General features: G+C 48.2%; 1 protein-coding gene across 4 annotated transcripts in view; it reads right to left on the bottom strand.

Moving 5' to 3' along the window:
• Window positions 1–24,738, bottom strand: part of OGT (O-linked N-acetylglucosamine (GlcNAc) transferase) — a 399,845-nt gene that overhangs the window by 287,413 nt on the left and 87,694 nt on the right. For all 4 annotated transcript variants that reach the window (XM_078640248.1, XM_078640247.1, XM_078640246.1 and 1 more), the window contains exon 4: window positions 1,497–1,565. In XM_078640248.1, coding sequence (XP_078496374.1) covers window positions 1,497–1,565 — 69 coding nt within the window. The remainder of the gene's footprint in view (window positions 1–1,496; window positions 1,566–24,738) is intronic.

The following is a 24,738-nucleotide window of genomic DNA, read 5'->3' as shown; positions in this document are numbered from 1 at the left end:
CGGGCCTGGTAACATGAATATCATGCAGTAGGATGACAGGTCTTGGCGCTCGGCTACCAGGGGCCAGTTAGGAGGCTCTCAAATTTTCAAGGGGCGGGGCAGTTAGTTTGGGAGGAATTGGCTGGCTTGATGTAACAAATGCACTGATTGCAAAAGAGTCAGGTTTAAACACAAACTGGTTGTTGATTAAAATCCGCAGAGAGAAACGCTTCCCAACTGGGCGGCTCCAGTTCTGAAATAAAGAGGTGAGCGGCAACCTACGCAGCGCGTGTCGCATCCTGAGCCAGTCACACTGAAGCTGCAGTGGAGTGTAGATTAGTGCTAGCTGTCCGCTCCGAGAGCTGGCTGCCCATGGCAAAACCCAGCATGAGCAGCACCCCGCCTGCCAAGCCCCCTCCCCATATCTGCGCCATCATAGGCACTATCAGCCTTGTATAAGTATCCAAGCTGTGTAACAAATTATCTATCTCCTTGCATGGTCTCCAATCCTAGGCAGTCTGCGCCCGCACTTACCCAGTCACATAAACTGTGTTCTTTTTCCCATTTCTCAGACTATGGAAATCTGTCTTTCATCTGCCTTACCAGCCCCAAAAAGTCGAAACCTTCTATCCAACCCTCAGAGCTGGGTTTAAAAGTGATTGCCTTCCCAGTGGCTGCAGCAGCAGAACGGACAGCTACGCGGCGCGTACACTCCACGTAGTAGCATGCGCGTGGGGCAGGGAGCGGCGGAGAGCCGTAGCAGCGGCGACATCCCTTGGCATCTCCGTACTCGCCACCCCGGGCAGCGCAGACGCACAAGGTGGCTTGTAACAAGACAAATCTGATTTCTCAATCATTGTTTATTAATGAGTGCAAAGCTGCAGCATTTGATCTCTTGGGTCAAATTCGCAAGGTTTGGAAAAGGCGAACTGCTAGAAGCCACCTTCTTATCTCAGCACGATTTTCTTTCCATCAATCCATTTCCTCCAACAAGCCAGCCTCATCCTTACCCAAGGCAGTTTCAGGGTGAATGCGGGGGGACAGGGGGGGGAAGGAGTGAGCGGGCAGGGCTAGACTGGGGATCGGATTCTCCTGCAATGATCAAACCAGCCTTTCTTCCTCAGGACAGTGGTGTCGGAGGATGAGGGTGAAATGTCAACAATGATTCTCGTGGCCATCCAGGTTGAAATGACAAGACACAAAAGACTTGAGAACATCTGAAACCTGTGGGAGACTGGAGTCAAATCCTAGGGTCTGGGTTACACCCGGGGAAGAAACTCCAAGGGTGTAACAGGGAAATGGTGGCAGGGAGTGGGCATGAAGGCCCCTCCCAAAATGAAGGAAAGCTAAGTGTGCAGGTCAGCTCCTTACTGTTCACGTTCAGACAGCAGGTGGGCTTGGTGTCCGTGGATGATCCATCACTTCTGCTCCTCGAGCTTCCAGGACTGGAGTGGTCACAAAAGACTTGCTAACAAATTTTAAACGCTCTGCGCAAATAGCTCACACTAAACACCTACCTTGGCTTCTTCCAGTCGACCAAGGGCTTTCAGCAGGTTTCCCAGGTCACTGCGGACACAGTACAAATCCTACAATAGAAAAGTGATCCTCAGCAAACTCAAAACCAGAATATCGTATAGAAATAAATACTCCATAAGCTGTCTGAAGAGAAAAGCCACAGCACCCTCACTGCCTCAGTGAACTCCCAAAAATCAGACAAACAGCCACGTAAAATGAAAAGGCCACTATTCCAGCAGTAACTAAGTGTACGAAGCTGGCTCTGTATATACCACACCAAAGAAAGGTATAGTGTGCACAAAGGCCAGCGGATCCACAAAGGTTTACAGTGGTAAAAGTAGATACTCTATTTGAGGTAGTGTGGGCGAGCAGTAAGGCTTTCTCAGAGGGTAGTGTTAAGCATTTATTTTACACACTCAGGCAAGAAATGATTACACACTTAAAGACTGAACTCAGACCAATTGTTTTGTATAAAAATATTGCTTTGATATCTTTTATTTTTAGAACCAAGCCAAACTTGGTGCAGGTAAGTAAAAATAGTTATTTTCTGAGAATACACTTGAATGTAGTGGATTGTAGATACAGACAGGTCAAATGTTCAGAAACAGTTAAATGAATATGCTACTTACCAGTATGCATCTGTTCTTGGCATGTAGGGCTGCTGACATTCATATCTGTGCATAGATCGCCGCCTAGTGTTGGGTCCGCATGATTGCACATTGTTGTCCTGGAAGAGTCTTCTAAGTATCACGACATAGGTGGCTCCTCCCCTGGACTACAGTGCGCATGGGCATCCTCTCCATCCTTAGATTGTTTTTCGCCATTGTGGCAGAGGTGGAGTGTTGTACAGTAATAGATGTCCATGCATGAAAATGAGAGTTAGAATGAATACTACAGCTGCGACAGGCACCGGGGAGGAGGGTGGGCGATATGAATGTCAGCAGCCCTACATGCCAAGCACAGATGCATACTGGTAAGTAGCATATTCCGTTCGAGGCATGTGGGCTGCTGAATTCATATCTGTGCATAGAATGTATAGCAGTCTCTCCCTTAGCGGTGGCTACCTGTGCCAGCTGCAGCAGTCTGAAATAGAGTTTTTAGAACAGCCTGTCCTACAGCAGCTTGCTGTTTGGAATGTACATCTACACAATAGTGTTTTGTGAATGTATGTATGGTGGTCCATGTGGCTGCTCTACATATTTCCTCTAGAGGAATGTTCCCTAGGAAAGCCATGGATGCCCCCATTTTGCGCGTGGAATGCGCTCTTGGGGGAACTGTTAAAAGTGCGTTTTGCCTTAAGATAACATATTTGAATGCACTTAACAATCCATCTGGCTAACCCTGATTTAGAAATGGGGTTGCCTTTGTGTTGTGGTGAAAAGGCCACAAACAACTGTTTTGTCTTCCTGAAATCTTTTGTCCTGTCTATGTAATAGAGCAGAGCCCTTTTAACATCTAGTGTGTGCAGGGCTTTTTCAGGTACTGACTGTGGATTTGGGAAGAACACTGGCAGTTCTATTGTTTGATTGATGTGGAAGTGAGACACCACTTTGGGCATGAATTTAGGGTTTGTCCTAAGCACTACCCTATTTGCGTGTATTTGGAAGAATGGCTCTTGGATAGTTAGGACTTGAAGCTCGCTAACTCTTCTAAGTGAAGTAATCGCCACGAGAAAAGCCACTTTCCATGTTAAAATTGAATTTCACACGAGTGTAGAGGTTCCAAAGGTGGTCCCATATGTCTGATTAAAACGATATTTAGGTTCCAGACAGGTGAAGGTGGGTGTCTTGGGGGGATAACTCGTTTGAGTCCCTCCATGAATGCGTTAATTGCAGGCACTCGGGAAAGGTGTTGCCTGTTTTAAAGGTAAGCTGCTATGGCAGCTAAGTGTATCCTTATAGATGTATAGGCTAGATTGCAGCGGTGTAGGTGCAAAAGATAGCATATGATATTTTGAATTGATGCGTCAAGTGGGTTTATGTCATTGTTGTTACAGTAAATGACAAAACGTTTCCACTTTGCAGCATAGCATGCTCTTGTGGTAGGTCTTCTTGCCTCTTTGATAATGTTCATGCAGTCAGGAGGCAAGTTTAGGTAGCCAAACTCTATGACTTCAGGAGCCAGATTGCAAGGTTCAGCTGCTGTGGATCTGGGTGCTGAACGTCTCCATGGCTCTGCGATAAGAGACTGGGTGTTAGCTTTAGTCTTTGATGAGGCACCACGGAAAGCTCTAGGAACGTGGTGTACCACGGTTGCTTCGCCTATGTTAGAGCAACTAGGATTAGCGTCATGGAGTGCTGGCGCGGTTTGCGCGCCACTAGCGGTATCAACGGTGCTGGTGGAAAAGCGTAGGCAAATTTGTTTGACCAGTTCATCCATATCGCATTGCCCTGAGACTGGGGGTGTGGGAACCTTGCGGCGAAGTACCGGCATTTTGCGTTTTCTTTTGTGGCAAACAGGTCTATCTCTGGTTGTCCCCACTGTTGGAAGTATGGTTGTAGCACTGAGGGGTGGATCTCTCACTCGTGCATCTGTTGGCTGTGTCTGCTGAGCAGATCCGCTATCTGGTTGTCCTTGCCTGGGAGGTGTTCGGCCATGAGAAAGATGTTCCTTTGAATGGCCCACTTCCACATGCTTTGAGCTAGATGTGATAGCTGTGGAGAGTGTGTTCCTCCCTGTTTTTGTATGTAGTACATTGCAATCATGTTGTCCGTCCGGATCAACAAAGTCTTGTTGCACAGATGTACTTTGAAAACTTTCATTGCCATAAAAATTGCCATCAGCTCCAGCAGGTTGATGTGCATTTTTTTCTGCTGCGTGTTTCCATAACCCCTGTACTGTGTGGTGGAGGACATGGGCTCCCCACCCTATCAGGGATGCGTCCGTTGTCGGGACTATTCGTGGTACAGGCTCTTGAAAGTCGTCCTTTGCAAAGGTTTTGTGGATTCCACCAATGCAGAGAGTTGTATGCACGACTGGTCACCAACACTAGGTCGTTAAATTGTCCTTGAGCCTGGTTCCACTGACGTGCTAGGCACTCTTGCAGCGGCCGCATGTGTAGTCTTGCGTGGGGGACTATGAAAATGCATGAGGCCATCACCTATCAGTTGCATAAACACTCGTGCTGGGAGAGAGTGTTGGGGCGTGAACTTTTGGATTAGCGTCTGAATGCTGCCTATTCTGACAATTTGGCTGTGCTTTCCCTGCCAGAGTGTCTATTGTCGCACCCAGGTATTGTTGTACGTGGGCAGGCTGAAGATGTAACTTTGGGTAGTTCAGCGAGAAACCTAAACTGTGCAGGAGGTGAATAGTGTGGGGCATGTGGCTGGCACATTGCTGGGCTGACTGTGCTTGTATTAGCCAGTCGTCCATATATGGATAAGCATGAATATGCTGTCTTCTGAGATGTGCCGCTACTGTCGCTAGGCACTTGGTAAATACTCTTGGGGCTGTGGTCACCCCGAAAGGAAGTACTTTGAATTGATAGTGCTGATTTTGTATTGTAAACCTGAGAAATTTCCTGTGTGCTGGGTGTACCGGTATATGGAAATATGCGTCTTTCAGGTCTAGCGTTGCGAGGAAGTCTCCTTGACGCAACAGTGGCAACACCTGCTGTAGAGTGAGCATATGGAAATGCTCTGATAAAATGTATTGGTTTAAGAGCCTGAGGTCCAAGATTGGCCTGAGAGACCCGTCCTTTTTGGGGATCAGGAAGTATAGTGAGTACACCCCTGTACCCTGGTGTTCTAAGGGTACTGGTTCTATGGCCCCCTTTTGTAGCATGCTGATGACTTCTTGCTGCAATACGTGTAGGTGTTCTGCGGACATAGGACGGTGTTTTGGGGGTATGTTGGGAGGTGTGGAGATTAATTCTAGGCAATAGCCATGCTGGATAATTTGCCTCACCCACCTGTCTGTAGTGATGTGTTCCCAGACTTGTAGGAACTGCTGCAATCTTCCCCCGACCGGTGTTACATGGTCTGGGGGTAGTGACAAGAAGTCACTGTTTGGTGTTGGTAGAGGATCTGGTGGTGTTATTCCCTCTACCTTTGCTGTTATTGCCACGGTATCCACCTCTACTGTTTTTGTTGTAGGTGTTTTGCGTGTTCCCTTTGTTGTATGAGGTTTGATGCGCTGAGCCTCCTCTTGCAGCTCCTCTGTTGCCAGAGCGACGAAAGGAGCCGCCTCTGTATTGTTGCGACTGCAAGGCTCCCATAGACTTGGCTGTCTCTGTATCCTTATTCATTTTGTCTAATATTGTGTCCACATTAGGCCCAAACAAAAAAAATCGGGGTTTACTGGCTGATTAAGTAAAGTGCTCTGAACCTCATTTTTAAAGCCAGAGATGAGGAGCCACGCATGGCGTCTGAGCAAGACACTGGTATTGATAGCCCTGGCTGATGTGTCCGCTGCATCTAGCGCACACTTGATGGAGGCGTTAGACATCAGCTTTCCCTCCTGTATTAGGAACTCTGCCTGTTCTTTATAAAGGTCAGGTAGATGCTGGAGAAGGTGTTCAAGTGTGTCGTAATGTGCCCTGTCATACCTAGCTAACAGGGCCTGAGTGTTTGAAATTCTCCATATGTTAGCTGCTTGAGCAGCTACTCTTTTGCCAGAAGCTTCTAATATTTTAGATTCTTTGTCTGGAGGTGGTGCTTCGCCAGTGGTTTGAGAGTTAGCACGTTTGCGTGCATTGGATACTACCAAGGAGTCCAAGGGCAGCTGTCCCTTAATATATGAAGGGTCCCCTGGTGCTGGCCTGTATTTCTTTTCTATCCTGGGGTTAATGACTCTTTCCCTAGTAGTTTCTTTAAATATGTCCCCAGCGTGTTTAAGCACTCCTTTTAACATTGGCAATGTTTTGACTGATCTTTTAGAAGTGTTGAAAGTGTCTTCTTCAATGGGGTCTGCATGCATTTCCACGTGGTGGTTGTATGCCGCCCTTTCAATTAATGCATTGAAGGCTGCTGTGTCCTCTGTAGGTGAAGTTTTTACAGGGTACGCATTAGTGTCAGGCGTGGGCTGAGAGTCTGCAGGATCTACAGCATCAGTCCATATTTGATTTTGGTTATCTTCATTGTCCACTGGATAATTGTACAGTTCACGGTCCTCATATTCCACCACCTCATCTGTGTGTGATGGTGAATATGTATAAGTTTCTTGCACCTGTGGTCTGATATGCTCAAAGAGAGTTGGAGATGTAGAAGAGTCTCTTTTGGAGTGGTATTCTGTAGTGTTCAGCAGAAGTGTCTGGTCTGATTTTCCTTTTTAATAGGGTAATTGTGCCAGTATCTGGGTCCACATACAGTTTTGACTGTTCTTCTGTTGAGGGCTCTTGCTCTTCAAGTGCTTGAGCTCTTTTTCTTTGTATAGGCTTTTTTGTGTGTGTCGGTTCGATTTCCGTTGTTGGTTCGACCGACCTTTTTCGTACGTGCACCGGAAGTCCGAATTTTATCGGTCCGAGGGTCTTCTGTGCTTCGACAGTCGTTTTAGGCTGCATGACTTTTTTCGATGCCGTGATTGGTGCCGACCAGACTCTTTTTGTTTGGTCGATAACCACTTTTGTGCTTGGCGTCTTCCTCGGATCTTGTTGCTTCGGAGCGATATTTTGCCTCGGCTCGATCGATCCTTTGGCCTCGACCCGTGTCTTTGGCTCGAGTGTTCTTGTTTGCAACGTCTTCGGCTTGTCGACTTTCTGTTTCGGTTCGACAACCATCTTTTGCAGTAGTCCTTTGTGTTGCACGGCATCGACGTCTATCTCGTTGGTTCGACGGCCTTTAGTTTAGGCATGTCCCTGGGCGTACTGGCTCTCGGCTCGACAGCCCTGATGTGCAACGTTTCCCTATCGGCGGCCATTTTTTTTTTGGTCAACGCCGATGGATTTGCGTCCTTTGGTCCGAAGAGTGGGAACTCTATCAGTTTCGGTTTCTGTTTTGCCTCAGGAGCTTTTGGTTTCGATATTACCAGGGAATGGTAATGTTGCACCGATGGCTCTTATCTTACATTTTTACCCGGGCAGACTTGCGGGGCTATAGAATCGATGTTTTGATCTTGGCTAAGGCCTTCCGGCGATGCCTCGACCTGAGCCGATTGAAGCGTTTCATTTTATGTACTGGGCTCCGTACTCACGGTTGGCCCCACGTCCTCGCCAGAGTCGTCCTCGACGGCTCCGATACCTTGATCGGCGTCCCCTACCTCGACGATGTCGTCTTCTTCCTCGATGTAGTAGTCGGAGTCAAGTTCCGACCCCTGCTCCGACTGCAGGTCTGAGTCGTCAGCTTCGACGTCGTCTTCGTCGTCTTCAAAGATGTTCTCTGGGTCAGGCGCTGGCTTCTGCATCGTCTGCCTCGCCGCTCTTCGAACCCGAAGTGTTTTCTTTGAACGAAACTGCGCACAAGCTAAGCAGTCGGCTTCATTGTGCTCAGGTGATAAACACTTGTTACACACAGGGTGTTTATGTGTGGGAATTTAGAATTACAGTTGGGGCATCTTTTGAACGGACTGCGTTCCATCGACGAAAGGCCCCTGGTGTCGAAGGAAGGCCGCGTGGCCCGATTCGACGCTGTGAGTAGAAAAGAACAGAAAGAAAGTTGTCGGTACCGATCAAATAACTATACCGACGACCCCGAAGGCCTTTTGGCCTTTTAGATAAGTTTTTATATCGATTCCGAACTCAGAGTTGGAAATCACATCCGAACCCAATGGCGGAAAAAAACAATCTAAGGATGGAGAGGATGCCCATGCGCACTGTAGTCCAGGGGAGGAGCCACCTATCTCGTGATACTTCGAAGACTCTTCCAGGACAACAATGTGCAATCATCCGGACCCAACACTAGGCGGCGATCTATGCACAGATATGAATTCAGCAGCCCACATGCCTCGAACATTACCTTTCAGTATCTTTGCAATTACTTTGTGATCACTTTAAGTTACTTTCCAGACTACTTTTTCTATTCAGGGTGATGTGCCTAGATATCACACTGGGACATTTCCTGGATAAAATGTGAGTAACAGTTTTTACCAAAACAGTTTTAGGTTTCCATACAAAACATCCTCAACACTTAGAAGTTTCAGAGAAAAACAGTCAATGCAATCCTATGGAGAAAAAGAGAATGTTACTTACCCAGTAAGCATCTGTTCTTGGCATGTAGAGCTTGCATACTTCTGCCACCTAGTGTTGGGTCCGGCTGTTTCAAAGTTGTTTTTCTTCTTCGAAGATGTCTTTGCAGTCACGGGGTACGATGACTCCTTTTGGTGATAGTGCACATAGTCATCAACATTATTTGCCCGCAAGAGGGTGAGAATGGAGTGTGTAAGTGTGGAATAGAGATGCCAGGCGTATGTAAGCAAGTAGGAAGAACTGCTACAACTACAGGTGTCCGGGGAGGCGGATGGGCGCATGTGAATCTACTGCTCTACATGACCAGAACAGATGTTTACTAAATAACATTATCCATTCGAGACATGAGAGCTGTAGATCACATGCTGTGCATAGACTATAAAGCAGCATGCTTCCCAAGCGGAGGCTAAACTGTAGGTGTTGGAGTTGTTTGAAATAGTGTTTTAAGCACTGCCTGACCTACATTAGCTTGTTGTCTTGCTAACATCTTGCATAGGACAGCTTGACGAAATGTTGCATAAAAAGGCCATGGTAGCCGCAATATTGCGTGTAGAATGCGCTCTGGGGGTATGGATAAAGTTATTTTGGCTTCCGCATAGCATATTTGAATGCATTTCACAGTCCACCTTGAAAAGCCCGATTTAGAGTTGGGATTGCCTTTGTGAGGTGGCGCAAATGCAATAAATAGTTTAGTCTTGCGAAAATCTTTCGTCCTTTCCATGTCATATAATAAAGCTCCAACGTCCAACGTGTGTAGAGTTCTTTCTGCCACTGCATCAGGTTAAGGAAAAAACACAGGTAACTCAGCTGATTGGTTAATATAAAAAGCCAAAACCACTTTGGAAAGGATTTTGGATTGGTGCGAAGAACAACTTTGTGGAGTTGAAAGAAAGGTTCTTCCAGGATGAAATCCTGTAGCTCACCAACTCTCCTCAATGAAGTGATAGCAATGAGGAAAGCAACTTTCCATGAAAGAAAATGTAGAGGACATTTAAGTAAGGGTTCACAGGGTGGACCCTCAAGTCTTTTATGGACAATATTAAGATTCCACACTGGTGCAGGTGGAAGTCTTGGTGGAATAACAATTTTCACACCTTCCATGAAGGCTTTGATTACTGGAACCTTGAAAAGAGATGGTCTGTTTTGCAAATATGCAGCCACTGCTGCAAGGTGTAAACAAATAGATGTGTAAGCCAACCTTGTTTGCCTTGTGCCTTGCCGGAGATGGCCCTCAATTTCTTCTTCAGGTGTTTAGTTGGTACTCCCCTAGCAGATCACTACGTTCAGCCAATGCTTTTCTAATGCTCACCCCCAGAGATATGGAACGCTCTTCTGCTTTCTCTTAGGAAGATCACATCCCTGCTTGAATTCAGGAAACTTCTCAAGACGTGCCTTTTTAAAAACTAGTGTCCCTCTGACAGTATGCGAACCGCAAGCGCCTAGATACCTATGGGTATTAGTGCGCTATACAAATTGTTATAACCTAACATAACGTAAATGCAATAGGTAACATAATATTTTGTATAGAAGCGTCTAAAGGATTGATCTTATTAAAATATATAACAAATAGTTTCCACTTTGCTGCATTGCAAGCTCTGGTAGAAGGTTTTCTTGCTTCTTTCAAAATAGTCCTACATTGCGGTGGTAGATTGAAATAACCAAACTAAGACTTCAGGAGCCAAATGGCTAGGTTGATCACCATGGGATTTGAAGGTCTTATTTTCTATGGTTCCGAGTGAGGAGACTGGAGATGTAGTTTTTGATGTGGAACCACTGACCATTTTAACAGGGTGGTGTACCAAGGTTGACAAGGCCATGTGGGTGCTACTAGGATTAGTGTGAGTGATGTTTGCCTGAGCTTCCAAACTAGCAATGGAAGTAGTTGGAGAGGCAAATATCCCTGACCAACTCTCTATAGGGTATTGCCTTTGGATAGCGGGATTTTGGGCATTTTGCGTTGTTTACTGTAGCGAACAGATTAGTGGAAATTCCCAGTGATGAACGTAGGGAAGAAGAACTTTGGGATGAAGTTCCTACTCGTGAGCTTGCTGCCTCGGTTTGCTGAGGTCAACAATTTTTGATTGTTTACTCCTGGAAGGTGATCCGCCAGGAGATAGAATTTGTAATGAATGGCCCTGTTCCAAATGTTTTGTGAGAGGTGTGGCAGTTGGAGAGAGTGTGTTCCTCCTTGTTTTTGTACAAAGTACATTGCGGTCATGTCTGTGAGGACTAGGATAGCTTTGCCTGTAAGCGAAGTTTGAAATGCTTTGCTCGGTTAACTGACCCTGTGATTGATTCCGCTGACTCACTGGACATTCTTTTAGGGGACGCGTGTGAAGCCTTGCATGAGGTATGATTGCAATGCAAGATGCCATCATTCCCAGCAGTTGCATGAAAACCATGGCTGGTAAGGTTTGATTGGGTTGAAACTGTAGTACCGAAGACTGAATCTTGTGAATTCAGGGTGCATTGGAGGGGCTAAAGCTTTCAGTGTGTTGATAGTAGATCCTAGGTAAGACTGCACCCGTGCAGGAAACAGGTGAGACTTTTGTGCATTGAGGGTGAAGCCCAATTGATGAAGTATGTATATTGTTGTCAGAGTGTGTTGCAGATATAAGTGCTGGCTTTAATGAGCCAGTAGTCTAGGTAGAAGACATGAATACATTGCCTTCTGAGATGAGTGGCTACTACTGCCAGACATTTGGTTAATACTCTGGGAACAGTGGTAACTCCAAGCGGAAGTACTTTGTACTGGTAATGCTTGCCTGCTATCACAAATCTGAGGTATTTGCGATGAGCTGGATGAATTGGAATGTTAAAGTATGTCTCTCAAGTCTAGAGTAGACATAAAATCGCCTTGCTGTAAAAGAGGAAGTACTTGTTGAAAGGTAGCAAATCAGAGAAAATGGTAGAGGTGGAATACAGGGTAGCACATCAGTTATATAACAGTATATTTCTAACATTTTTTCTCTACTTCTTCTTATAATCACGTTACAGTGTTGGTGCCACTCAAGGTAATATGAGAAACCCCGCTACCACAGATGTGACCAAATAGAAGTACCAAGGACTCCTATACTGATTCAAACACGGATTTACCTCTGCACTCTACAAATTAATATAGCATGAACGTCGAATAGTGAAACTAGTCCATATGGATTTCTATGTAGCAATTCACAGGCAAGTAATCCAAAAAGTCAATTTGAGCAAAATAGAATTTTTTAATATGTTGACATTTCATTTCTTGTTGTGGCGTCTTCATATTTGATAGCATCCAAGAATAAAAGGCTGTGAATAATATGAACAATAAACAAACATTTACACAAGGAAGAAATAAAAAATGCGCTCTAGTTTATACCCATACAAGTGATTCCTTCTATATGATCCTACTACTGTATTATAAAATAAGGAGGAATAGGTGAGTCCAGTGAAACCATCACCAACATCCAGGTGTGCCATGCCAAAAACTCACTGCCCTGGCATACCTCAGTCACCCCTCTAGCTGGGTGCCCTATGCCAGTGGTGTGGGTACAGGTGCATGAGCCCTGTGCCCCTACAGTACCCAGGGCCATTCCTGGGCACTGTAAGTGCAGTGATGCCAGTAAGAGTATATGGTGCTGGGAGGTTGTCATTACGAACTCCACAGCACCTTGAAGACTGAAGTTTGGTATCAAACTTCTCAGCACATCTGCACTGATGCCAGTGTGGGATTTAATGTGCAATGCACGACAGAGGGCAACTTTAGGTTGCCCCCTGAAACTAACCCACAACCCATGTCCTGACAGAGGCTGCCTAGGCTGCCACCCAGCAGACATGTTGCTGGACCCCTGGGTCGAGAGCTTACCGCTCTCTGGCCTGAAACAATGCACATCCTGGGACGAGGTGCCAAGCCTCCTCCCCCAGAATGGGCAGGGGAAGCTTCAAAGGCATGCTGGCTTTGTGAGATTCTCCAGGCCACTTGCTGTACCCAGCAACTGGCCCCCACCGGTTATGACCCCCACTCTGGCAGGAAGACAGGCGGGAAAACCTAAGTGAGGAAATGGGGTGTGCCAGCCTCTGCCAACCCCACCCCTCAGGTGGGGGAGGAGAGGTGAAGCACAACTCCGGGCTCTCGCCATCGTGAGGATGGGGAGCTCTACCCAATCAGAGACAGGCTCCTGCCCCCCTCAAACTGGAGAGTGGTAGGATAGGGGTGTACTCACCCCAGGGAAAGGACCCATTGGTCCCTGAGCTTCCCCTACCTGTAATGCCCCTAAATGTAGTATTTAGGGGCAATGTGAAGAAATGCGTTACTTACCTGTAACTGCAGTTATCCAGTATTGGTATCTTTCATAGATTTCCCGTCGTCGGGGTGGGAGTCCCCGGTACATAAAGTAATGTCACATAGACATATATTTATATATATATATATATATATATATATATATATATATATATATATATATATATATATATATATATATATAGTAATGGGTCAGAGGCCTCTCATTAGTAACATATCCATGTCCTTTTGTGAAAAGGACCAAACTTTGGCAAAGAGCCAATCAGCTATCACCACCCTCTAGAACCTTCCTGGAAGGAGCTTTTGTCCCTCAGATTTTCGTAAGCACAGTGCCAAGTAGTATATTACTGAGAGAAACTAAGGTGAGCCCTTCCAGGGGAGGTGGGTGGGTTGCATGTGAATCTATGAAGGATACCAATACTGGAAAAACTGCAGTTATAGGTAAGTAATGCATTCCTTATCCAGTATTGGGGTATCTTTCATAGATTCACATGCCTAAATCAGAGTAGCGAGCAATAACAAGCAAATTTCGAATGGTACAACATGAAATCTCACTAGATAATATATCAATTGTGAAATGCAAAAGGTACCAAAATGCAATATAAAAGAGAAATGTGCAAGTAGACAGTAGGAAGCTGGGATGAAGGAGGAGGCTTACCTCTAGTGAAATAGATGACGGAGCACAGCTTGTGCCACTGCTGCATCTTTCATTAGTTCAGTATCCAAGCAGTAGTGCCTGGTGAACGCATGCAGCGTCTTCCATGTCGCCTCTCTGCAGAGGTCAATGATGGGCACTCCCGCAAAGAGCACCATGGAGGTTGAGACTGCTCTAGTGGAATGAGCACGAACCTTGGAATGCAGAGGATGTTCTGCTTGCTGATGACAGAAAGCAATAGCTGCAGAGATCCAACGTGAAATACTCTGCTTAGTCAATGGAAGACCTTACCTAGGTCTGCTAAAAGCAACGAAGAGTTGGTTAGACTTCCGAAATGTCTCTGTTCGAGATCATGAGAGTGGAGAGACCTCTGCTGCGGAAAGTGGATTCGGGAAGAAAAACCGCAGGACTACAGGCTCAATAAGGTGAAAGTCAGATGGGACCTTTGGAATGAATTTAGGATTAGTCTTTAGAATCACTCTGTCCTGCCTGAATTGGAGGAAAGGGTCTTGAAATGAGAAGGCTTGGAGTTTGCTTACTCGTCTCGCTGAGGTAAGCGCCAGTAGAAAAGCCGTTTTCCAGGCAAGATATTTGATATCAGCTTTGTGTATCGGCTCAAAGGGATGTTTCAGTAATTGAGCAAGCACAATGTTTAGCTGCCAGGTAGGCGGTAAAGACTTCACCGGAGGGAAGGTCCTGAACAAGCCTTTAAGAAAATTGTTTTGTGAGTCTACTGGACCAGAGGGAAGCACCCGTTGAGGAACGTCTGAAACGAGACATGGCAGCCAGGTGAACTTTTATTGAAGCATGAGCAAGACCTGAGTTTGCCAAATGAAGAAGGTAAGGCAGAATCTGTGCAGGCGACAAGAATAAAGGATGCATCTTCTTTGATTTACACCACATGCAGAACCTTTTCCATTTCAGGGAATACGTTTTGTTGGTACTGTCAGCCCGAGCCTGGGCTAGAACAGCTCTGCAATCTTGCGGGATGTCTAAATTCTGGAATTCTCTGAACTCGGGAGCCAAGCCGATAATATGAGAGATGCTGGATCCGGATGTTGGACTTGTCCGTGGTTCATTGTGAGGAGATTGGGGCACGCTTTCAATGGGATCGGCGGTTCCAGCGATAGATGAAGCTCCGTAAACCAGTGCTGGCGCGGCCAAGCTGGAGCTATCAAGATCAGAGTACAATGTTCCGCCTTCAGCTTCCGGAGAACCCTGGGAATCAGGGGAAATGGAGGAATGCGTACGCAAAGACGTTGAACCATGCGATAGAAAATGCATTCCCTAGAGACCCCTTCTGGGGACGCCAGCTTGAGTAATGTTAGCATTTGGCGTTGTCTGGTTGCGAGCAGAACCAGGCGAGGCCTACCCCATCGGGAAAAGATGCGACTGAGAAGTTGGTGGTCCAGCTCCCACTCGTGGCACACAGAGCGCTGTCTGCTCAGTGAGTCTGCAAGGACATTGTCCGTTCCAGGGACGTATTCTGCCCGAAGGGAAATGTTGTGAAGTAGCTGTGAGAAGTTGGCCTGATAGATGATGCTCACTAGTTCTAGTAAAGGGGGTGGTGATGAACAGAGTGTCTGAATTAAGCAGACCACTCTTACCCAGTCCAAAGATCAGGGCTTGATCCATCACCGTTATTTAGCTCACTGCCCCATCCCAGCTCAGAACCTGGCAATATGCAAATTAGTCTGTCCCTGGCCCAGTGCATCATGGGAACAGGGCAGACCAAACTACCAAGCCAATTCTTCACCAGAAAGGAGACAAGCTACCGGGGACCGGTTTCTGGCATTTCAGCCTCGTCGGCCCGGCTTGCTTGAATCCTGATGGAGCAGTGAGCAAGGGACTCATGTCTGAGTATACCCTGCCACACCTATAGTGGCCAAAAACGATTCAGAAAAGGGGGTGGTGATGAACAGAACGTCTGAAAGGACACCACACAGGTTGTTATGAAAATAAACAATATATTTATTAATAACAAACACCTCTGAACTCTTTATGAGGTCAGAGGGCTAAGCACACGACAATCTCTTAGGAAAAAACGTTCAAGTTGCACGAATTACAATGGTGCCCTAGGGGCACGACAAACCATATACTAAGTAAGTGGAATGTGAAAGTCGATAGTAAGAATGGAGCTGTCCAGAGGCTGGAGGTTCGCTAGGACTACGCTATCTTCACCTTAGGTAAGTAATAGGAGGCCCACGGGACGCGTGTGCAGAGTGTGAACTCACACGCGAGATGCGCAACAACGTCTATGGACAGTACAGTTCAAGTTAAAGGTAAGTACGGACAATCCTGACTAGTTAGGACTAAAACAACTGTGGAACTGGACACTAGGACAGTTAAACTACCCTTGAGCACCGAAATGCTCTCGTTTGTCGGGTTCTCGCGTTGAAGTCTATGGAGCATGGAAGAAAAGATGCTGCAGGCGACCAGGAGGAAGATGTCCGGTGCGATCCAAGGGTGGATCGGTGAAGTAGAAGACCTGAAAGCAGAGGGGACAATGTTCAAAGTCACTAGCCAGTGACTGGAGTGGAACCAGGAAGGAACCAGATGTCGTCGTCGCGATCAGGTGAAGAGTGGACGCTTGTCTCTGCAGCCACGTGGACCAGGAGGTGTCGTCGACGACCAGGATGGAGGCACGAGCTGTCCCACGCAGGCTCTCGCTGTTGGCGGTGTTGGATCCGGAATCAACGTCAACAGGCCTTGGCAAAGGCAACCCACGCGGTGAGTGGAAACTGCATCTGGAGTGGACCAGGAGGATCCGGGGTGCTCCTCTTTTGGAAGGGAGCAAGGGCCAGTCTGGAGCAACCAGACCAGCAGTGAAGGTTTCAAAGTTCGTCGTCTAGGAGGCCACTAGCCAGCCCGCAAGTGACCAGACAACGCGTAAAACAGCAAACAAGCAGAAGGACCCCACGCAGATCTTGTGGATGCTGGAGGGCTGATCTTCGGTGCAGGAGCTGCTCGGGGCTGGGGCTTCTCAGTCCCCAAAGCACTTGGTCGAGTTTACTTCAGGAGTCGTGCTGGAAGCGAAGTGCAGGTTCTTTCAAGATGGCCGGTCCCACGTGTCTCGTCGCACCCACGGATCTCAGCTGTGCTGCAGATGTGAGTTGAGGTCGGAGAGGTCTGGGAATCCGGGTCTCGTCGGGCTCTGAAGTCTGGATCCTCGAGGGAAGACGACAAAGGGAAGCCGCTGGACGCTTGATGGTGCCTGCAGATGCAGGGTGGATTCTTCAGTCTTCTGTGGAGCAGAACGTCGAAGGCCAGAGTTTCTTCTTGTAAAGTTGTTCAGATTAATCTAACTTGGAATGGGACCAGCTCCTACCTTTATCCTGCTAAAGGGGGCTGTACTACGACTAGGTCCCTCCTATGGGTGGGACCAGGAAGGGGGGTGGTTACACCCCCTATCCTTTGTCCGGTTTCGCGCGGGGCAGGGATGCCCCAGCAACTGGTTTGAGCCGGTGTATGCACAGGGCACCTTGTGTGCCCCAGGCATGTCTCATTCCTTTCAGGTCTGTCCTACCCAATACACAAAATCCTGTCTGGGGGGGTGCTAGCACCTCCCAAGGCAGGAAACCCTTTGTCCAAGCCTCCCTCGCTGGAAGGACTCCCAGCAGCAGGAGGTCAGACTTGTGTCTGTGGTGGCAGCATCCATTTTGTGATGCCAAGGCTCGAGTTAACTTTAACCGGGGTTCTCAGTTACATACATGTCGTGTCCCTCTAGAAGGTGGAATGCTACCCCCGTCGCCAGATTTGGCGAGGGGGTAGTATTCCAATTCGTATGACACCTTACCACCGCTCGATCCATGCCCGGCCAAATTTTTGGCAAGGATGGCGGAGGTAGTTAACCCGCTGGTCAACCCCCTCCTGAATCGTTCCCTTAGCCTAGGTGAGGTCCCCTCGGCGTGGAAGCGGGCCATGGTCATTCCTTTGATTAAGAAGCCTGGTTTGGCTCCTGAGGTCTTGGCCAATTATAGGCCGATCTCTCTTCTTCCGGCTTTAGCCAAGACCCTGGAAAAGCATGTTCACAGCGTGCTTTCCAATTTTTTGGAAACCAATGACCTGCTTCACCCCACTCAGTCGGGCTTTCGCCCTAATCTGAGCACGGAGACGGCGCTGTTGGAGGTTTCGGAGGCATCAAGGAGATGCTTGATCTGGGTGGTAGAGCGATGTTGATCATGCTCGATCTGTCGGCGGACTTCGACACCGTCCCCCATGAGGGTCTCCTCCTCAGACTTCATGAGATCGGTCTGAGGGGGACGGTGTTCAGATGGTTTACATCTTTTCTAGCTGGTCGCCGACAGTCGGTCTGGGTTTCCTCGGCCTCCGCCGAGATGCCGCCATTGGGAGTCGGAGTCCCGCAGGGCTCGGTATTGAGCCCGACTCTGTTTAACATCTTTATGACCCCTTTAGCGGCTCTGGCGGAGTCCTATGGAGCCCAGATCGTATCCTATGCGGATGACACCCAGCTGCTCTTCACCTGCCGGAAAGGGGAGGACTTTGACGGAGAGAGTATCCGTGAGTGGCTTGGGGCTGTTTTTAAATGGCTCCAACTGAACAGCCTCAAGTGTAACTCAGATAAGTCGGAGGTACTCTTCTTCGGCTGTCAATCCGACCCGGACTGGCAGACGTGGTGGCCGACGGACATGTCTCCTCCGAGCCAGTCTTCGCAGGTGGCAAAGAATCTGGGGGTCAAAATTGACAACGGCCTGACCCTCAGATCTCAGATCCGTACCCTTACAGGCACATGCTTTGGACTTCTCCGCATGCTACGGAAGTTCTTTCCACTGCTTTCAGAGGACCACAGGAGGATTACGGTGCAGGCCTTGATCGGTTCAAGATTGGACTATGCTAACATCTTATATCTTGGCCTGCCCGAATACCTCCTGCAGCGGATGCAGGTGGTCCAAAATGCGGCGGCCCGCGCCATTTTTGGTCTGCATAGGCGAGCGCATGTTTCTGGCCTGTTACAGGCACTTCATTGGCTGCCTATCCGACAGCGGATAGTTTTTAAAACCTTGACTCTTGCCCATAAGGCCTTTCATTCCACCGGGGCTAAATACCTGCAGAGGAGGTTTAAGCAATACTGTCCGTCGCGATCCTTGAGATCAGAATCGCCGCTTCTTGCCATTGTTCCCCGTGTGAGGAGGGCCCGACTGGGAGGTCGTTCCTTTATGCTTCGGGCTCCTCAGCTTTGGAACTCTCTGCCCTTCGCGTTACGAAGCAACTCCAATTTGCTTTCCTTTAGAAAGGCCCTAAAAACCTGGCTGTTTGCTTCTTAGATTTTAAATTCTTTTGTGTCCCCCTCTGTATTCTTTATGTGTTATGTTTGCTTTCAGGATGTCAATAAAGCGGCGGGACACTCATTGAGTAGCCGTGCGCTATAAAAGTTACAAAATAACATAACATAACATAACCTTACTCGACATGTTTTGATAATGTTATACCAGAGTTAGCATTTAACCGCGAGGTAGATAATGCACTTAAGAGTATATGGTATAGCGTTATCGGGGAACAGCTATTAGGACTTGGTTCCGCAAGCTGCAGACGGGCTCAGCTCATGCCAGAGCACCATTTCACATTATTCCAAGCACTCTGCCTTCAGGATTGATAAGGCCTGCTATAGGAGTGACTGATAGGAATATATGTGTCCATTTTAGGGTTAGATATATACTATATCTAAAGCAAAGGGTGATTACACCACCTTGCCCCAGCTGTCAAGCAGCCAGTTGTGTCAGTTTTAGATGGCCAGCCAGGGGTGGCATAATACATGCTTCAGCCCTTGGTAGGCCCTGGGTACACCTATGCCCTGGGCACCTAAGGTACACTGTACAGGGACTGATAAGGTGGCCCAGTACCAATTGGTATATGCACCTAAAGTACATGGTTGTCAATTTAGAGAGAACAGCTAGACTGTGGGTCTGATTAGCAGGCCCACAGCCAAGGAAAGTCGTAAACCAGTGAAGCAAAAAGCAAAAATCTGGGGTTACCATAGGATTGCAGACCCCACTCTCCTACAGTAGCCAGTTCCAGATTTTCTGAGATTCGTGAGACAACATCAGAGAACGAGTCCCCCCCTTGTTTGTTTATATAGTGCATTGTGGTGTTCTCACAAGCACTGGGGAATTTTTGATCCGAGGCAGGAACGCTCGAAGCGCCAGGTAAACTGTTCTTAACTCGAGAAGAACAAGTTACTTACCTTCGGTAACGCTTTTTCTGGTAGATACAATATCTGTCTGTGGATTCCTCACCTTGTGAATATCCCCTTGCGTCAGCAACATTCGGAAATTCTTTTTGTAGCTTCGCACCGACGTGGACTTGGACGTCATAGAGACATAGCATCGCACGCGACTCCGCTGACGTCACCAACGCTTACAATAGGCCCACGCCGGCGTGATGACATCAGTTCCGCCCTTTTTTCCGTGCCTTCGAGGCACACGGACGGACCAATGACAGTAGACATATACACAGTATACGCAGTACAAATATCAAGGTAGCACACAGAGTGAAGCAAATGCAATAAAACATTTGAAATAAACAACTCCTTGACAATAAAATAAATACATTACAGAATCTCTGGTATAGAAGAGTGGACAATGGGGAGGCGGGTGGGTCAGTGAGGAATCCAAAGGCAGATATTGTATCTACCAGAAAAAGCGTTACCGAAGGTAAGTAACTGGTTCTTCTGATAGATACATCTGCCGTGTGGATTCCTCACCTTGTGAATAGAGTCCCACAGCAGTCCCCACTCCCGGAGGAGGGAGTCCACTCTTCTAAACCAGGAAATCCTGGAGGACAGAGCTCGCAAAGTGGCTGTCCCTCCTCACTTCGGAATCCAAACAGTAATGCATCGCGAAAGTGTGGAGGGAAGACCAAGTTGCCGCTCTACAAATATCTTCTACAGGAACACCTCTAGCCAATGCGGAGGTTGAAGACTCTTGTAAAATGAGCCCTTATACCCTCTGGTGGTTCCTTACCGGCCAAAGAGTAGCAGATCTTTATACAGAGGACGATCCATCTTGACAAAGTTCTTTTAAGGACCGCTCTTCCTCTTTTGCAGCCAGCAAACCCAATGAAGAGCTGGTCATCCAAACGATAGTCTTTAGATCTGTCCAAGTAAAAGGACACCGCCCTTTTGGGGTCCTGACGGTGCAACCTCTCCTCCTCCTAGGAAGGGTGTGGGGAGGATAAAAGGTAGGGAGGGTAATGGATTGACCAAGGTGGAAAGGAGTAACCACCCATGGAAGAAAAGCAGCCCTGGTCCTAAGAACCATTCGATCAGCATGAATGGTCAAGAAAGGGGGCTTGGAACTAAGAGCTTGAAGCTCACTTACCCTCCTTGCAGAGGTTATTGCAACGAGGAAGACTGTCTTAAGAGTCAAAAGCCTCAAAGGACATTTGTGAAGAGGCTCAAAAGGAGCACCCATCAAAAAGGTCAAGACAAGATTTAAGTCCCACTGAGGCACAATAAAAAGAACAGGAGGGAACTTATTTGTGAGACCCTTTAAAAACCTTAAAACTACAGGAGTTTTGAAAAGAGATGGCTGATCAGGCAAACAGAGAAAAGCCGACAGCGCAGAAAGATAGCCCTCAACTGTGGCAACAGCAAGCCCTTGCTGCGCCAGAGAAAGGGCAAACTGTAGAACATCAGACAAATGGGCTCTCAAGGGGTCAATAGATTTCCCCCCAAACCAAGTGACAAATTTTGACCATCTATAAGAATAGATTGACTTAGTGGAGTCACGCCTGGCCGACAAGATGACATCCACCACGTCAGGCGGGAGAGAAAAGGAATTCAGGTTGCCCCGTTCAATCTCCAGGCATGAAGGTGTAATGTCTGGAGGTGGGGGTGTAGAACCTGTCCCTCTATCTGAGAGAGGAGGTCTGCCCTGAGAGGGAGACGGAGCGGCGGGTGAGAGTAGAGGTGGAGAAGATCTGTACACCACACCCTTCTTGGCCAATATGACTTGGGCCCGGTCTTGGCGAATCTTCCTCAGAACCAAAGGAATCAAAGGTATGGGAGGAAACGCGTAAAGGAGTTGATTTCCCCAACTCAACTGAAACGCGAACCCCAAGGCTCCTTGCATCGGAAACTGGAGACTGCAGAATGACAGGCAGTGAGCATTCTCGCGAGTGGCGAACAGGTCCACCCAAGGAGTCCCCCACGTCTGAAAGACGTGACGAACCACCAACGGGTGAAGCCTCCACTCGTGGTCGGCGGAGAACTGCCGACTGAGACTGTCTGCACGAACGTTCAGAACTCCGGCCAGATGATTTGCCATCAGACAAATCTGATGGTCCTGAACCCAGGACCAGAGACGCAGAGACTCTCTGCAGAGACACTGTGACCCCACTCCTCCCTGTTTGTTGATGTACCACATCGCGGTCGTGTTGTCCGTCAGGACCTGGACCGAACGACCGCGAAGGTAAGGGAGGAAGGCCTTGAGCGCCAAACGTATCGCCCGCAATTCTAGAAGGTTGATGTGAAGCAACCTTTCCTCTGGAGACCAAAGACCCTTGACCTCCAGATCCCCAGATGAGCACCCCACCCTAGAGTGGATGCATCCGTTATTACTGTGGTCACTGATGGAGGCAGATGGAACGGCTTTACATTACAGATTGCCTTCCACGCCCCCACCAAGACAGATCCGCCGCAGCTTCTCTGGAGATCCTCACTGACTCCCTGAGATCTCCATTGTGCTGATACCACTGCCTGCGGAGGAACCACTGGAGCGCCCTCATGTGCCAGCGTGCATGGTTGACCAACAGAATGCATGAAGCCATCAGACCGAGCAGGCGAAGGACCTTCAGGACTGGAACGACCGCTCCATTGTATAAAGGAATAATTTCCTGTATGTCGCAAATCCTTTGAGGAGGAGGGAATGCACGACATACAGTCGTGTCCAGTACAGCACCTATGAACAGGTTGCGCTGGGAGGGCACCAGGTGAGACTTGGGTACATGTATCGATAAACCCAACCTGTACAACAACTGGGTTGTCTCTCGCAGATGGAGCACTCTCTCTGACGACTCTGCTTTGATCAGCCAGTCGTCCAAATAAAGGAATACAGGAATCCCTGACCTTCTGAGATGCGCCGCCACCATTGCCATCACCTTGGTGAAGACGCGAGGCGCAGTAGTAAGCCCAAACGGAAGGACCGCAAACTGATAGTGCTGCGATCCCACCGTAAAACGGAGATACTTCCTGTGCGACTTCAGGATGGAGATGTGAAAGTACGCATCCTGCAAGTCGAACGACACCATCCAGTCTTCTTCCAGCAGCGCCTGAAGAACCTGAGAAAGGGTGAGCATCTTGAATTTTTCTTGATTCAGATAGAGATTCAAGATCCTGAGATCCAGGATTGGACGAAGTCTGCCATCCTTCTTGGGAATCAGGAAATACCGGGAGTAGCATCCCTGACCCCTTTCCAGCTCTGGGACCACCTCTATCGCACCCTTTCTTAACAGAGTCTGAACTTCCTCCTGTAGGAGCAACAGATGTTCCTCTGAGCAATACCCCAGGCAAGGAGGGTAATTGGGAGGGAATTCCCGAAAGGGAAGGGCATACCCATTTTCTACGAGATTGAGAACCCAAAGATCTGATGTAACCGATTCCCAATCCCGTAAGTGGGTAAGCCGACCCCCCACCAGACCCGCATGATCCTGAATGGCAGATCTAGGGCTGCTTTTCTGTGGCTGGGGGGTTGGAGGAGGTGGAGGAGGTGGAGGAGGAAGAGGCTTGACGCCCTCGAGGACGTGCCCTTTGCTTTCCCCTGTATGACCTATACAAGGTATTTTGCTGCTGCTGCTGTTGTTGCTGCTGACCTCGTCTATAGGTACGAAAAAAAGAGCGTCCAAAACCTCCGAACTTTCTGGTCGTTGAACCTCTTACTTGAAGACCAAGAGATCTAGCAGTTGCTCTGCTGTCTTTAAACCTCTCTAAGGCTGTATCTGCCTTCTTGCCAAAGAGTCCAACTCCATCAAATGGTAGATCTAACAGTGCAGACTGCACATCCGCAGAAAAGTCCGAGGATTTCAGCCAAGCTGATCTTGTGGCAACCGCAGTGCCCATGATCCGTGCCACAGAATCTGCAGTATCTAGACCGCTCTGGATAACTTGACGAGCTGCCGCTTGAGTATCAGATAACACCTCCTCAAAGTCACCCCTGCAGTCTTCTGGAACTTTTGGAATCAACCACCAACGCATTGAGTCCCTAAGTACATGCACATACCTCCCCATGAGACAAGTGGCATTCGTTGATTTTAACGCCATACTTGCGGAGGAGAAAGTTTTCTTGGCCACTTGATCCTGCTTCTTGGCCTCCTTGTCACCAGGCACTTGGGGAAAAGCACCAACCAACTTTTTAGAGCACGCAGCCTGAATCACCAGGCTTTCAGGAGAAGGGTGAGATGATAAAAAGGCAGGGTCTTCGGGAGCCACCCTATATCTCCTCGCCACACTTTTTGAGACAGCAGGAGCAGAAAGAGGCTTTTTCCACACCTCCATAACAGGTTCAGTTAACACCTCATTATATGGGAGTAACGGTTCCACAGCTGAGCTTGGTGAATGGAGTACTTCTGTAAGCAGATTTGACTTAAACTCAACAGTTGGTAATGTCAAACCTAAAAGTCCTGCTGCCTTCCCCATTACCACGTGATATGGTTGGACATCCTTTGAAGGCGTATCCGGACCTGATGGTAACTCCCACTCTGGGGAAAAATCAAGACCACTAGCATCAGCCAGCTCTTCGAAACAATCCTCATCCAGTTCACCTTCTTCCAAGTCTGGGTGAGACTTGTAATACCTCCGTTCCTCCAAGAGGCGTTGTGCTTCCCTCCTGGACCTCTCCTTTACACGGATCGCTGTCGGATCCACCACCGACTCAGACGGAGCCGACGTCGGTACAGAATCCGAAGGCTTAGATGGATGCTCCAAAGACCTGCTTGGAGCGGGCGACGCCGGTACCGGAGTCGGCGACTTCGGTCGAGCCGGCATCGACCTCGGCGGAGCCCGGTACTGCCACAGCGGCGTCGGAGCTGGCATATACGGCATGAAAGGTGCTGGGGCATAAGAGCGTGGAACACCCAAATTAAATGCCATTGGACCCATGGGACCCGAAGGTGCACCAGAGGGGTACCATGATCTCGAGAATACGCCATACATAACGTTCAGGAACGCTGATGGAT

Source organism: Lissotriton helveticus, chromosome 4_2 (assembly GCF_964261635.1).
Source record: "Lissotriton helveticus chromosome 4_2, aLisHel1.1, whole genome shotgun sequence".
Taxonomy (NCBI): domain Eukaryota; kingdom Metazoa; phylum Chordata; class Amphibia; order Caudata; family Salamandridae; genus Lissotriton; species Lissotriton helveticus.
The sequence above is the reverse complement of the archived record's forward strand: the minus strand, read 5'-3'. Positions and strand labels throughout refer to the sequence as shown.